At 43.8% G+C, this 15,102-nt stretch overlaps 1 protein-coding gene across 4 annotated transcripts in view; it reads left to right on the top strand.

The window, feature by feature from the left end:
* The window catches only part of SRGAP3 (SLIT-ROBO Rho GTPase activating protein 3), a 252,101-nt gene that overhangs the window by 193,415 nt on the left and 43,584 nt on the right, over window positions 1–15,102 (top strand). For 2 of the 4 annotated variants that reach the window (XM_081276009.1, XM_081276011.1), the window contains exons 10-12: window positions 2,089–2,173; window positions 9,584–9,611; window positions 14,563–14,665. In XM_081276009.1, coding sequence (XP_081132135.1) covers window positions 2,089–2,173; window positions 9,584–9,611; window positions 14,563–14,665 — 216 coding nt within the window. The remainder of the gene's footprint in view (window positions 1–2,088; window positions 2,174–9,583; window positions 9,612–14,562; window positions 14,666–15,102) is intronic. The other 2 variants (XR_014019852.1, XM_081276010.1) reach the window with 1 other exon arrangement.

Here is a 15,102-nt window from a genome sequence, read left to right as displayed (position 1 = left end):
TATGATGGCCTTTTATCTTTCATCAGTCACCTGGGTGAAGTTCATACCCACAGGTCACAGAGCCTTAGGGGTAATTGACACTGGCCAGAAGATAACAGGAGCCTGAGTTACAAGATCAGAGCTTCTCCTCCCAGAGGCCATGAAGCCTGGTGGACAGAATACTTGCTTACACCTTAGCTCTGCTTTTTATGAATTCTTAGACTTGTGATAAAAGAGGATTTTGTTAACTGGAAGCATTGGTTGAGAGCCTCTGTGTAGCAGGAAATGTTTGTTTAAAATGCAGGCTCTCAGACCCCCATCCTCCTCATGATGGCGTCCTGGAATATTTAATGCTTCTGGGCCACCCTGTGTCCCTGAGGTGAAAAGCAAGACTCGAGGTGTTATAGAACTAAAATCTGGGTTGACAGTCTCTCCAGCTGGCTAAAAGGCCACCTGTCCTCTTGTCCACATTTGTATCAACACTGAGTCCATCTCACCTTATACAGAAGAGAACAGGAAGGCAAGGTCACACAATGAGAGAGCACAGCTCTGGGCTTCTGTTTCCTTCTGGGTAGAAAAGACATGATGATGCATTTGCCATTTGCTGTCCAAGAATATTGGCAGTCTCTGCTGCATGTGTGTAAAGCCTGCTGCATGCTCTGCAAATGCAAAGAAGAGTGACTCTTAGGACCAATGAGCCAGGTCCTCAGAGATAAGGGCCATGGGAAAGGGGAGAGGATGCTGTGCAGTCCCACCTCACAGTCATTCCAGAAACCACTGGCGTGGGCCAGGGTGAGACCACCCCAGTTTTATTTGTGTCAGTGTCAGCCCTCTTCCCTGGGAACCCTTCCCAAGATAACTGTCCTCAAGGGGAAAAAGGTGACACTAGGGACCCTCTTCTCCAGGAAAAATTGTGACTGTCCTTAACTTTCAAGGCTTTCTTCTTTTTGCTACATTGGCGTGTGCTAGCTGGGTCAGGAGTGGACCTCCTTGTGGTAAACCAGCTGGTAGGTTTGGGGCAGTCACATCTGTTCCTGGACCTCATCTCAGAGCTTCTGTAGTTGCCATGCCCTCTGCTTGCCAGTCTCTTTCCCTCAGGTCCCCACATGTCCCTTTTCTGCCTCCTTCAGGCCTTGGCCCAAATGTCCCCTTAGCAGTGACATCCCCTACTTGGATTCCCAGCCTGCTCTTTCTGCTTCATTTTTATCCATAGCTTTCACTACAGGTTGGCATTTTACTTATTTTTTGGTTCATTTACTGTCTCTCTGCCCACCTTGGTTGGTATGGCCTAGGAGGCAGAGATTTAACTAAACTCCTGCCTCTGGTTGCTCACAGTGCAGCAAAGGCAGGCCCCAGCAGGGCTCTGTGCCTGTGTTCACATGGTATAGGCCTGGAGGGAGCAAGAAAGCTGCTACCTGTGTGGAGGTGAGGCTGAGGCCCAGGCCAAGTATGGGCAGGTGGCTATGTTTCTGTTCTGGAAGGTTTTCTGTCCCTCAGTACTGCCCCAGACAGCACTGAGCATAACCTAGAAGGCAGCCTGGGACTAGTCCTAGTCACTATTGCCTTTCTGTAGCACCTTGGGCAAGTCACTTTCCTGTACCTGTCTCCTTGCCTCATTCACAGGAAGAAGAAAATCATATTGCCTAATGTACTTTGGGCTCTCTTAATGGGAAAGTCTCTCCAGGGCCTGCAAAACCCTTCCTCTTTTAGAATGTGGCCATTTGAAGGAAAGACTTGCCTCCTTGGCTCCTCTTTGCCAGCTCTCTGGCTGTAGCTGCCTGACCATTGGGATGGTTCCCATCTTGATTGTTCTTGGCCCAGAAATACAGTAGGCTTTTGATAACCAAAGAAGCCTTTTTCTTTGTGCTACCCATAGCCCTACCTAAGAAAAGCAGATTTCACTGTTCCTATCCTCCTGGGGCTTCCTTTGTGCTCCCAGACCTTAAAGCCTAGCATCCCCCAGGGACTGGGCAGCCACTTGGAGAGCTAGGAGCAGATGCAAAAGCCTGGGGTCTTCAAGGATGACCTAATCTCCCTACCCAGAGGTCATTCCAGAGGCAGAGATCCCAGCACTTGTCCTCTAATTTCCTTTTACCCTGTGTCTTACAGAAATTTAAAGAATATGTGAATGGCAGTAACCTCATCACCAAGCTACAAGCCAAGCACGACTTACTCAAGCAGACACTTGGAGAAGGTGAGTTGGGTGATGGAGGCCCCCAGGAGGGGCTGTTTTCCCCACTAGGTCATGTTGTGTTCCCTGGGGCTTCTGAGCTGTTTAGGATTGAGACTCTGAACCCTTGGCAGAATAGGGCCTGGTACTGGACCCACCTGCCAGGACTGGGCAGCTGGGGAAATTGGGTACAGTCTGGCTACAGAAAATAGAGGGTAATCATGGGTCTTAGTTTAGGATAAGGGGGAAGATCATGGTCTAGTACTCATTAGGTAGTGAGTGGGAATCCAGGGACCTAGGGGTCAGCATTGATGATTTTCAGCAGATGCCAGAAATATGGGTAGAGTGCCCGGCGAGGGTTCTAGGTCCAGAGAAGGAAATTCCAGACATATGAGACATGGTTTAGTCCTTGGAGGACCTGAAGACTAGGCTTAGAACCACCCAAATCTTCTAGTGACAGTTGAAATAAAACCCCAGCTGCTCTCATGGCACATAAGCCTCTCCGTCACTTGGCTTTTGCTTGATTCCCTGACCTGATCCGACACTCTCTCCTTTCTGTGTTCCATCCAGGCAGGACAAGTCTGTGCCTTTCAAAACCCACCAAGCTTATTCCTGTCCCAGGGCCTTTGCATTTTGCATGTGCAGCCATCACCCAAGCCAGAATAGAAAACGTTTCCATCACCATTAAAAATCTCCTTCTGCCCCTTTCCAGCCAGTCCTCCCACTCTACCCCAAGCAACCACTGATCTGATTTGTGTGCTCTAGCTCGTCAGAACTTGGAGGTTTGGGGGGTAATAGAAAAGTTTTATATCCTGATTTGAGTAGTGATTATACACAGGGGGCATACATTTGTCAAAACTCATGATTGGCGAGTAAAGGGGGAGAAGGGTTAGTTTCAATGAACTTTCTCTTTATCCGCACCCCTCCCCCCTTAAATTCTACCCATTCTGACATTTCAGTATTGGACTAGGGAGTAGAAGGGCTGAGGAGGGTGTAGGTAACAAAGATGGTAGAAAAACAGCAAGAATGAAGGTGTAAGGGAAGAGACAGAAAGTCCAAGAGAAGCTCAGGGGAAGCGGGTAACAGGGTAGCTTCCAAGACAAGGAATGGACAGGAGGATTAGTTTTTATGGGCCTGGCTCTGGGAGCTATTCTCATGAGCCCTGTATGAAAGGCAGGCTCATATGAGTTTTTGGCTACTTGTATTTTTCAGAATAAGATTCCTTGGGTTTAGAAAAAGTAGATGTTCTTTTAAAAAATAAGATCCTATGAGTCCTTAGACTGGGAAGAGAAGACTTCTCTTTGGCTCTTCCCTGTGCATTGTCAGATGGAAACTTCTATTGCTGTCCTTGCCTGACTGGCCCTAATGAGATAATAGTAATTATTATGGTTGGTATAACTCCTGGTCCATTTGGTTTTCCAAGTTTATTTAGCCTCCAAACTCACCTTGCCCTGAGATGTGGCTCTCTTCCAAGTTTTGAGCTGCTAGCAACAAAAGCTGTAAGAACATGTAGCTTTAGACATACAGGGCTGCTAAAAAAGAACCATCCAGAATCTCTTTTAGTGAACCAGCCATGTAAAAGCCTAGCTTGCATCCTTTGACAATAGGTCTTGGTACACTGGCCAATTCTAGAAAAGTTTTTTGAATGAACTTTTAATTTTACAATAGTTTTAGATTGCAGAAACTTTAGAAAGATAGTACAAGAGTTCCCACATACTCATACCCAGTTTCCCCTATAGTAACATCTTACATTAGTATGGTATATTTATCACAATCAATGAATACTGATATACTATTATGAACTAAAGTTAGTAAACTACTGACTGACAGAAGAAAAAACTGAAGCTGAATAAATTGAGACCAAATCTTCATTCATTTTTTATATCTACTACACAGTGAAGTATACTATGGATTCTTAGGATATTATTCTTAGGATATTCTTAGTGAAAAGGGAGAATTTGCAACCAGAAGAATTTGATTCAGAATGAGAAAATTCTTGCCCAGTGGAGAAAGGGGTACATGGAAAAACTGAGCAGCCAAGAGAGCTCAGAATCTTATCAAATTCATTCTTCTGAGTGTTGATCAATGAATCACCTCTACTGAGCGTTTTTTAAAATATTTTTTAGTTGTCAATGGACCTTTATTTTATTTATTTATATGTGGTGCTGAGAATCAAACCCAGTGCCTCACACATGCTAGACAAGTGCTCTACCAGAGAGCCACAATCCCAGCCCTTCTACTGATCATTTTGTCTTCTCTATTCCATGGAATCTTTTCTAAGAGTTGGGCCAGGGTATAGTTGTACCTGGATCAATGGCTCTTATATGTTCTCTGACAGTCATTTTGTATATGGAGGGATGATTTAGAAATTTAAAAGCCAAATAAGAAATATAGGGCCAAAGGAATATTTGGCTAAAAAGATAAGGTGTTTTGTTTGTTTGTTTGTTTGTTTTAAAGAAGTCTCATGTCTGATACTTCATTTTATCTCTAAAGTGCCCTTTTGGCAGCAGGTAAGAAAAGTTACATGAAGCACAAGGTCTTTTTTGTCACCTTTACTTAGAAGTGAATTTCTTAATGTGATTGACCCCAGGCACACAAGTTTTAAAGCAGCTAGGTTCCCTGTTACAAATGCTGCTACTGTCACGTTGGGAACAAGAACATATATCCTCTTCTGCCTTTGGCTGTTGCTGTGTCATTTTATTGACTAGAGAAATCTCTGTTTATCATCGTCTCAGTTTATCATGAGTCTTAGATCTAGGACCTTTTTATTGCTCTGAGGTTTGGGTATTCTGTAAGCTCTAGGGCTTATACCCTGATAAGATGGTTTTTCAGGTTACTAAGATCCCTCAAGGATTAATAAATGCATTGTCTATAACAGGAATGGGATAAACCTTTCAGGCTCAAACTTAATAGCCCATCATAGAGCAAAATGGCCACCAGGACTAGACAGTCTGACCTTCTAGAAAATGGCCAAGGTACCAACTATAAAATATGTGTCTTTAAAATCTCAGCACGTCTCAGGAGGTTAAGAACAGAGCATTTTTTGATTTCTGACATTTGTTAGAAGTTGAAATACTATTCCTAAAGATGTTGATAATGGCGTTCTTAAGAGCTAGAATGTGACTATAAAGCTGAAGGATCCTGCTGGGCACAGTGGCACACACCTACAATCCCAGCAATGTGGAATATTAAGGCAATAAGATTGCAAGTTCAAGGTCAGCCTCAGCAACTTAGTGAGGTCCTAAGCAACTTAGCAAGACACTAGCTCAAAATAAAAAATAACAAGAACTGGGAATGTAGCTCAGAGATAGAGCATCCCTAGGTTCAATACCCAATACCAAAACCAAAACCAAAACAAAAAGGATCATATGTTAGATATATTAGATTCCTCGTTAGAGGAAAGTCTGCCTTAAGTGTGTTCTGATGTTCTACTCCCATGTCCTAAACCCTTTGATTCCTACCCCGTCCCTTCTTCCCTCCCCACTCCATCTGTCTGCTCATCTAAAAGCACCACTGTGCATGGTGAGGGGATACTGTGGTACACAAGACAGATAACATCTCAGGGGAAAGAGACTTTAGTCAACAAACAGCAGTCATGCATAGCTTAATGATGGTGATAGTTTCTGAGAAACACACCATTAGGCGATTTCACCATGTGCAGAAGTCAGGGAGTGCTCGTACACAAATTTGGCATTCTCAGAGTAGGAGGCTAGACCATACATAGAATATACATATATGATAGCCTGCTGCTCCTAGGGCCATGATGAACAAGGCAGCATGAGATTAAATCAAGCAAAAGCGGAAATGATGTGATTAAGACACTGAACACAAGATATATGAGGCTGCTGCCTGAGTAATGCAGCACATTGTTTTATAGTCAACTTTTGTCCGGTAGGAGTACATTCTAAAATAATTATAAAAAGTACACTAAGCCATGTGCGGTGGCACGTGCCTGTAATACCAGCAGCTTGGGAGGCTGACACAGGAGGATCAAAACCAGCCCCAGCAACTTAACAATGCCCTAAGCAACTTAGCAAGACCCTGTCTCAAAATAAAAAACAAAATTTTAAAAAAGGGCTGGGGATGTGGCTCAGTGGTTAAGTGCCTCTGAGTTCAATCCCTGATGCCAAAAAACAAACAAACAAACAAACAAAAATTATCCTATAGTAAATACATAAATGAGTAAAATAGTTGTTTATTATAATTACCAAGAATTATGCACCTTACATAATTGTATGTGCCTCACTTTTACATGATTGACAGTGTAGTAGATTCACACCAGCATCACCACAAACGTGGGAAATGAGGGCTGGGGTTGTGGCTCAGTAGTAGAGTGCTTACCTAGCACGTGTGAGGCACTGGGTTCAATTCTTAGCACCACACATAAATAAAATAAAGGTCCATTGACAACTAAAAAATATTTTAAAAAATATGAAAAATGCATTGCACAACAATGACATTATGGTGGTTATGATATCACTAGGCGATGGGCATTTTTTGGCGCATTATAATCTTATGGGACCACTCTCATAATGTCATTGATCAAAATATCACTATGCAGCTCATGACTATACTGAGTAAAGAGTAATAATTATGATAAGCCCCATGAATGACAGATTTGGGCTGAGCTAGAAAACTGTATATGGCGGGCAGGGAGGGGGAAATCACTTCCTCCAGGAAGTGATGTGAAAGTTGAGGCTGAAGGCTGAGAAGTGTCAATCACATACAATAATTGGGGAAAGAGAGTTGGGGCAGAGGGATGCTATTAAAAGCCAAGCATCACCTTTAAGGATACACTGAGTTTGAGGCAAATTCTACTGGGGCATCTAATCTTCCCTAATCCCATGTGTGTGAGGGTGGACCAAGTTCCCCAGGAAAAGCTCATATATGAAGCCAGACAGCCTGGATTGGAGTCCAAACTGTATACTTAAGCAGGGACTTGGGAAAGTCACTTCATCTGTTCAAATCATTTTGCTTGTCTGGTGTTACAGGGTTGATACCCTGTGTGCAATTGTACTGTGGCACTGCTGCATGTCACACTGTTGCATACTCTACTTTTAGACTGTTATAATCATTAAGCACTGAGCTTGTTGAAGACAAAGGATCTGTTTATTCATTTACTCATTCAATAAATATTTATTGAGCACATGATTTGTGCAAAACGCATGATTTGTGTCCAAACCGTGGTGTTATAGAAATTTTTTTTTTAAAGTGAAAACTTTCATGCCTAATAAACCTGTTTTATCCAGTTTTGTGTGGTTTGTGATGATGAATGTGAGAATACCTTATAAAACTGGGAGCCCTTTAAAACTGTACATCAGAAATGGCTCTTCAGTTGTATGGTCCAGTTAAGGGCTTTGCTTTAGAAATCATTACAAATTCAGAAGTAGGAGGGAGACTCTGTAGTACCAGAAGCTCTATCTCTGGACCAAGTCTAGAAGCCCAGCATCAGCACTCTTCATGGCAAACTCTGACTTCATCCCTGCCTTCTCATCTCTAGCATAGGCTGAGAGCATGTGCCTTGCACACCTACAGGTTGAAGTTCAGACAAGTCCCTGACCATGGCGTGCATAGGGCTCGGTGCTCAATCTCTGGCACTAGCTCTTTTTTTTTTTTTAAGTATAATATGAGCTTTATTTTTTTAGTATTTAATTGATTTAATTTTTTAAATACATGACAGCAGAATGCATTACAATTCTTATTACACATATTGAGCACAATTTTTCATATCTCTGTGTATAAAGTATGTTTACACCAATTCATGTCTTCATATATGTACTTTTTTTTATTGGTTGTTCACAACATTACAAAGCTCTTGACATATCATATTTCATACATTAGATTGAAGTGGGTTATGAACCTCCAATTTTACCCCAAATGCAGATTGCAGAATCTCATCGGTTACACATCCACAATTTTACATAATTCCCTATTAGTAATTGTTGTATTCTGCTACCTTTCCTATCCCCTACTATCCCCCCTCCCCTCCCCTCCCAACTTCTCTCTCTACCCCATCTACTGTAATTCATTTCTCTCCTTGTTTATTTTCCCATTCCCCTCACAACCTCTTATATGTAATTTTGTATAGCAATGAGGGTCTCCCTTCATTTCCATGCAATTTCCCTTTTCTCTCCCTTTCCCTCCCATCTCATGTCTCTGTTTAATGTTAATCTTTTCTTCCTACTCTTCCTCCCTGCTCTGTTCATAGTTGCTCTCATTATATCAAAGAAGACATTTGGTAAAGAACAGATGAGATTCCTTCTCTATAGAATGGAGTGTTGTTTAGTGGAGATAGACTGGGAATAGACAAGTAAATAAGAGGCAAGAAAAATATTGATGTTAAGCCCTATAAAGAGAGAAGTTAAATAGATAAAGGTGACATAAGGAGATAAATGTCTGCTTTAGGTAGAAGAAGCTTTTGTCTGGACCCAACTTTTCAGCGGAGACCCAGAAAGCAAGCAAAAGCCAGCCAAGCAAGTATATGGGGAAGAAGATTCCAGGAAGCAAATGCAAAGGCCTGTTTGAGGACTGTGCAGAAAGAAATTGTGTCAGGAACATCATGCTCAAAAGAGAAAGTAGTCCAGATAGTTGGAGTAGTAGCTCAACAGGATCAACTCAGATCTCAAAAGCCTTTAAAAAATAGTAAGAGGCTTAGATTTTATTCTATGTGCAGTGGGAGGTTGGAAGGTTGTAAGCAAGAAAATGACATGATATTATTTGCAGTTTAAAGAGATTTATTACCCATCATCTTCATGAATCCATGATGGACTGTACTGGATAGAAAAACTGAGTAAAAGGAACATGGGGACCTGGGAATGTGGCCCTAGGTTCAGTCCGCAGCAACACACACACACACACACACACACACACACACACACACACGGAACTGGCCCAAGATGGAGGGAAGTGGGCAGATTTAAGGAGGAAATAGTTTTCAAAGGTGATTCTTACACTTCTGGCTTAAACAAGTGGGTGGGTGTCCCATTTATTGAGATTTTGAAGACTTGGGTAGGACTAGGTTTGGGACATGGAAACGGGATGTGTTTTGGGGGAACGTTTAAGGTGAGAGATATTGAGAGGACAACTACTGGTAAGTGAATGGATAAGGAAAATTTGGTTTGTCTATACAAAAAAACATTACTCAACCAAAAAAAAAAAAAGGAATGAATTACTTAATCATGCTATGTGGATGAACCTCAAAATCATAATGCTAAATGAAAGACACCAGTGCAGAAGGTCACATGTTGGACGATTCTGTCAACGTCAAGGCAAACCTACAGAGGTTGAGAGTAGTTGGTGGTTGTCTGGGGCAGGTGGTGGGAACAGTGACTATAAATGGGCACAAGGAATCTTTTTTGCTTTTAGGGGGGAAAAAGAATGTTCTGATTTTTTAAAAAAGCCAATTAAACATTACCGTGTACTTTTTCTCCCCAGGGGAGAGAGCAGAATGTGGCACCACCAGGTGAGAGTTGGAAAATCTTGTTCTCTTTTACCCGCTGCCTGAGGTTGGGTGTGGGGTGGTTGGCGAGGGATAGACCACTGGGAGCAGGGGAGGCTGGGATGCACTTCACCAGCCAGGGTGGTGCGGATGCTAAGGGAAGGCACAGGGGCCGTGGAGGTTAGAGGTTGCTTCGCTTGTTGTAGTGCTGGAGTGGTGAAGCCACGCCCCCTGAGCTGGCGATGGGCTGGGGGCTCTGTCGGAGCTGCTGTGGGGCATTTCCCCTTGATGCTGTCCACTAGGTGGGTCAGCAGTATCTATCTACCTTAGAGCCACAGAGGACAGCCAGTAGAGGCCAGAGGCTGTTGACACCCTCCCACTCTCCGCCTCTCTTTTGTTATGTGGTCACTGAGCGAACTGCCCAGCTTAGGTGGGCCGGCCCAGCCTCGGTCTGAGTTTGTCAAGCAAGTTTTGGGGGTTTGGCTGACATTGTGCACAGCTGGGCATACGCATGCGCGCGCGTACACACACAGATGCGTGCTCAAACATCCGTGCTGCCCACACCCTGGCTTGGACCTCATGGGCACCTGGATGGGCTGTCGCAGAAAGTAACAAATGGGCAACTTCTGCTTTCTCTTCAGCTTGTTCAACATTACCCTTTGCGCTTTTCCCTGAGCACACCAGAGCCAGTGAACACTTTGCCTCAGCAGCTGAGAGCTCATGGGCTCACTTGCCTCTGCTTTCCCAGAGCTTAGAACTTAGAACCATAAGCAGCTCTGTCACCACCCAGGTTGTTCCTTGGAGCCCATCCATTTCAAAGTTCTCAGCAAGAGCTATGAGGCTGCTGGACATGAACTCAATCAGTGGTCTGAAGGTCTGCACTTTGCCGCAGTTGAGAACCACTTTTTGCCTCACTTTCTGGGCCCAGTGACCTGATGGCATTCTTTCCAACCCCCCACACGTCCTTCCCAGTGGCCCAGAATCCTGGAAAGCTGTCCTACTTGGCAAGAGCAAACATGATCCCCCAACTCTCCCCTGCTGCTTGGGAAGGGAATAGGCAGGGCAGAGACTTGGAAAGCTCTGGGCTTTTAAGAGTGTTGGGACAAGGGTTTTCCAGAAATTCTGCCTGTGCAGCTGTTCCTCTGGGCCTGGGAATTTGGGAACATCAAAATGATTCACACCAGGCAAGGACCTTCCCACATATGGGGCAGCAGATGTGCAGGGTCACTTTCGAAGAATCTTTCAGAAACAAACTTATTATTATTACTTTTTTTCTGGCAAGAAGATGTTGTTATAATCCCCAAACACAGAAGCCATATTTTGTACCGAAGTCTGCAAATAGTGGAACAGATGGAGATGAATGGAGCCAATCCTCACTTCCTCCTCATTCCTACGACTCAGGCAGGAGAAGATTGCTCCAGCAGATTGCTGGAGCAGAGATCTGTAATCAAACCCTTGGCCAGGTCTCCTCCCTCAGGGGAATGTTGAGGGTTGATTTTTTTATTTTTTTAAATTACTAAATAAAGCCCTATGAGGCCTTGTCTTCCACACCCACTTTAACCAAGGACTTGGAAAATTCAAGCTAAAGTTACCAGACCTCACACTTAGATACCCTGCCACTAAACTCTAGACCTAGGAGAGGATGCACTCTGGCTCCTGGCCAAGGTCAAAGGCAACTTTGTTCATAAACTAGAAGCCTGTCCTTGCTTCCACAATCATTATTTAACTTGTGGAACTTGTTGCCAACTTGGAAAAAATTTAAAATTAATCACAGAAGGCCCTGGGTGAAATGTCTCTGTACTGTGACTCTCTATACCTTTCATAGACCCTTGCACATAGTCACTCTCATTTAGGATGGTCATTTGAGCAGGTTCCCTAAGCCAGGTTGCTGGTAACTGTGTCTAGAAGGGCCAGTTTTTGCACACCAGATGCAACATGTTGTATTTTCTCACATTTAAGAACCTTATCTTTGAATAGTCCAAAATTATAATAACTATAACTTAGGCTGGCCAGATGTGATATTGCACTTAAAAAGTATATGACAAATGGCAAAGCCACGGAAAAACATGAATTTGTAATTATTGTCATTCAAACAAAGTTAGCCTCCCTAACCCAGGGGGACATGCCCTGTGGTCTAGATTAGAGGTGAAATTACTTGACGTAGTGTCTAGACAAATACAACTCATCACATACACAGGCACATCCCCCTAGAGCTTCACTGCATTGAACTTCGGTATTGCCACCATTTTGGATTTGACATTCATGTCTATTAGGTTTTCTAGGGAAATTTCTAATCACATCGTTTTGGTCACAGAATAATTTCAAGCCAACACCTGGGTTGCCAACATATATTGATTTTCATCTTGGTTGAAAGGCAGAAAGGGGACATTGGTCTCTGGTTTCTCTTTCTTCCTCTCTGTGGCTTTCTCTGTCCCTGTTTGCCCTGCCTTTCTTTCTCTCTCTCTTTCTTTCCTTTTTTGCTCTGCAACTGAGCAGCAGAAGAGATGGAAGGCTTAGGCTGCCCCACTTTCCTTGGCTGAGCTGTCCCCCTGCTCCCCACTTTGTGCCCCACCCAGCACTTCAGTAAGTCTATACAGATTTGATATCGTGCAAAGTTGGGATAGCTACGGTTCCCTGTCAGAGATTCCAGTCAGTGCACAGAGCCACACAGAAAGCAGTCCCAGTGTGATACAAATGGCCCTTTGTTTTCTGAATTGGGCAGGGAAAATGGGGAAGGATATACTATTTTCCTTTTATTTCCACTTTGTGTAAAGTTTCTTAAAAAAAAAAAAACAAAAACGCTTAGGACTTATATTAAGAAAACCTTCCAACTGGGCACCACAGAGATTTTTGATCCTGGTTGTCCATCACCTTCACCATGAGTCTCCACTCTTGCTGGCCACGAGCATTTAGTAGATAAATCAATATGACTGCTGGCTGTTCTGTGATAAAATCACTTTCTCCATGTCACAGTCACACTGGAGTCTCAAGTAGGGAGAGCAGCATTCTACTCCCAGCTTCAATCACATTTTATTTGTGTGACTAGGGGCGTCCGTTCACTGCCGTGGGCTCATTTGCCTTCTGAGTGAAATGGGTTTAGCAGTTCTTGCCGACCTCACAGGGTTGTTTTGAGGTCATCCTCAATGCAGGATAAGGAAATGATCTAAAACAAGGTGACAATGTTGCTAGCCTTAAGTTATTTCTGATCCCCAAAGTTAAAACCTGTGGCCTCGTGTCACGTTTTTGGCACTCTCTTTCGGCTTTTTTGCATTTGGAAATTCAAAACCAAGTCCATTGTTAGAAATCCCACCCCTCCTTCCATACACAGAGCCTCAGAAAATAAGTAATTTTTGAAAAAGAAATGACACGGACTTAGCTAACCAAATTGACTTAGACCCAAAATGGGCTTGAAATAATCTTGCCTGTTGTTTCTTTACCAAATTTTGGTCTGTGCTGTTATTTTGGTTCCACTGTTTGGGTGGCATGCTAGTTGGAGTGTGTCTTTGCCCATGCATGCCCTAGAGCTTAGCAGAATTTGCTCAATGCTCAACTCCTAGGAGGAGTTGGTCAGCATTCCCCAGGCTGGCCTGCTCCAGGAGACAGGTACAGCAAGCTCCCTGAAAGAGGCAGCATGAGCCTCATTTGTCTTGATTGTCTACACCTTCCTGCCCATTCACAAACATCAACCAAGACTTTGGGGACCAGGGCTTTGCTTGTCATGTGTGGATATTCTCTGTGTCTGGCTGAGTACCTACTTTGTGCTCCACAAATTTGGAACCAAGCCATTTGGAAATGACTGCCTCTCTTGATTAGGGACCCTCCTCCTAACCTCAAAAACAAAACAAAAACAGCAACAGCAACAACAAAAAACCCAAAAAAACAAACCTTTGCCTGGAAAATGTGGCAGCCTCAATTCGTGCTAGTTGGGTGATGACATGAGCAAATAAGCCACACAATCCTATGCATGGTGAGCAACTCTGGAAACAGGTCTAGTGTTTGTGGCAGTTTCATTGTTCCTGGTAAACTGTGGTGTGTTTCCCCTCCCTGTGGCCAAGAACAGAGCACAGGCAGTGGGGATCCTAAAGCAAAGCAAGATACTTTCATCCTGACCCCATGGCAAGGGTTGGCTGGAAATGAAAAGGAACCCTAAGGCTCCATGACTGTGACCTGGTAGGAAAAACCCTGGAGGTGGAGCCCAAAGGGCCTAGGTTTGGGGCTGGCTCTGCCACTTCTGCCCTCTGGCCTCAGTTTCTGCCTCTGTAAAATGGGACCATATGTTGACATCTGTTAAGTGTGATAATGGACTTGAAAGTACTTTAATCAAAAGTGTACTTTACTGAAGAACAGGGTATTATCATCATCCCAGGTCACCTGGGGACCCCGAAGAAGCTGCAGCCTGCCTCCTGGCATCAGCTTCTTCATCTCAGAAATGAGAATAATAATTGCCTGGCTCTCAGATCAATGAAATAAGGATTAGTCAAGTGCATTTGAAATGCCAAGAAGCATTAGGAAGATGAGTGCCCTGGTACATTGGGAGTTGAGACTTGGTGATGGATTTAAGCCAAAATAATGAAAATTAACCCTCCCAATAATTTTTGAAAGTCTCTTGCTTTCTTAGGCTATTGATTACATCTCTCTCCCCTTATCCCCCTTCCATCTGGTCAGCTTTGCAGGATAACGGCCTCTGATTAGAGTTTCTGTGGTTTCTTGGACACATACTGCCCCAACCCCCAACATTAATTTAAATGCATTTGTGTTCCATGAAAGTTGCTCCTGCCTGGCATTGTGGGTAAATTAAGATTTCCTAAGACACCCAAAAGCCTCAGATGGAACATTGGAAACCAATGCTTCGGGGGTCCAGGGGCTTCCATTGACATTTATGTTCTCCTCCAGTTTGGGGTTTTAAGAGTGTCTTTCCCAGTTGGATGTTTATGTTTGTTGTTTTCTTGATTTCTTTTGTTCCGTTTTCCCCTAGGCCCCCCTGCCTTCCCCCTAAACCACAGAAAATGAAGAGACCTAGGCCTCTTTCAGTGTGTAGCCATAAGCTCTTTAACGGCAGTATGGAAACGTTCATTAAGGTACTTGCTGGGGAGCCATGGAGTCCGCGAATGTGCCCAATGTAATGGCAGCTTCTGTCCACCCTCATGCTCCAGCTGACAATGTGTCCCAACTGACTTTCCATTCCATTCCTGGGCCAGTCCTGATTGAGCTAGCTCCTTGTTGCAGCTTCATCACAGCTGCTTTGCTTTGACCAGGTGCTCCTAATACTGTCCACGATTCTCAGTCCTAGGGGGAAATGCCTGATCAACCAAGTCCAAGTGGGGTTGAACCGCCAGACACTTCACTGCTTCAGGAACTGTATTCCTAAAGCTTGAGGGACAGTTAGGAAAATCCCATTATCTAGTGCTGGGATGTAGTTCAATGGTAGGTATTTACCTACCGTGTGGGAGACCCTGAGTTCCATCCCTAGCACCACAACAGAAAGAAGAAGAAAGGAAAAACCCCATTATACTTT

The sequence above is a fragment of the Spermophilus citellus genome, assembly GCF_964194105.1.
Source record: "Spermophilus citellus genome assembly, chromosome: 19".
In the NCBI taxonomy this organism is placed as follows: Eukaryota; Metazoa; Chordata; class Mammalia; order Rodentia; family Sciuridae; genus Spermophilus; species Spermophilus citellus.
This window is presented reverse-complemented; position numbering and strand designations above follow the sequence as displayed.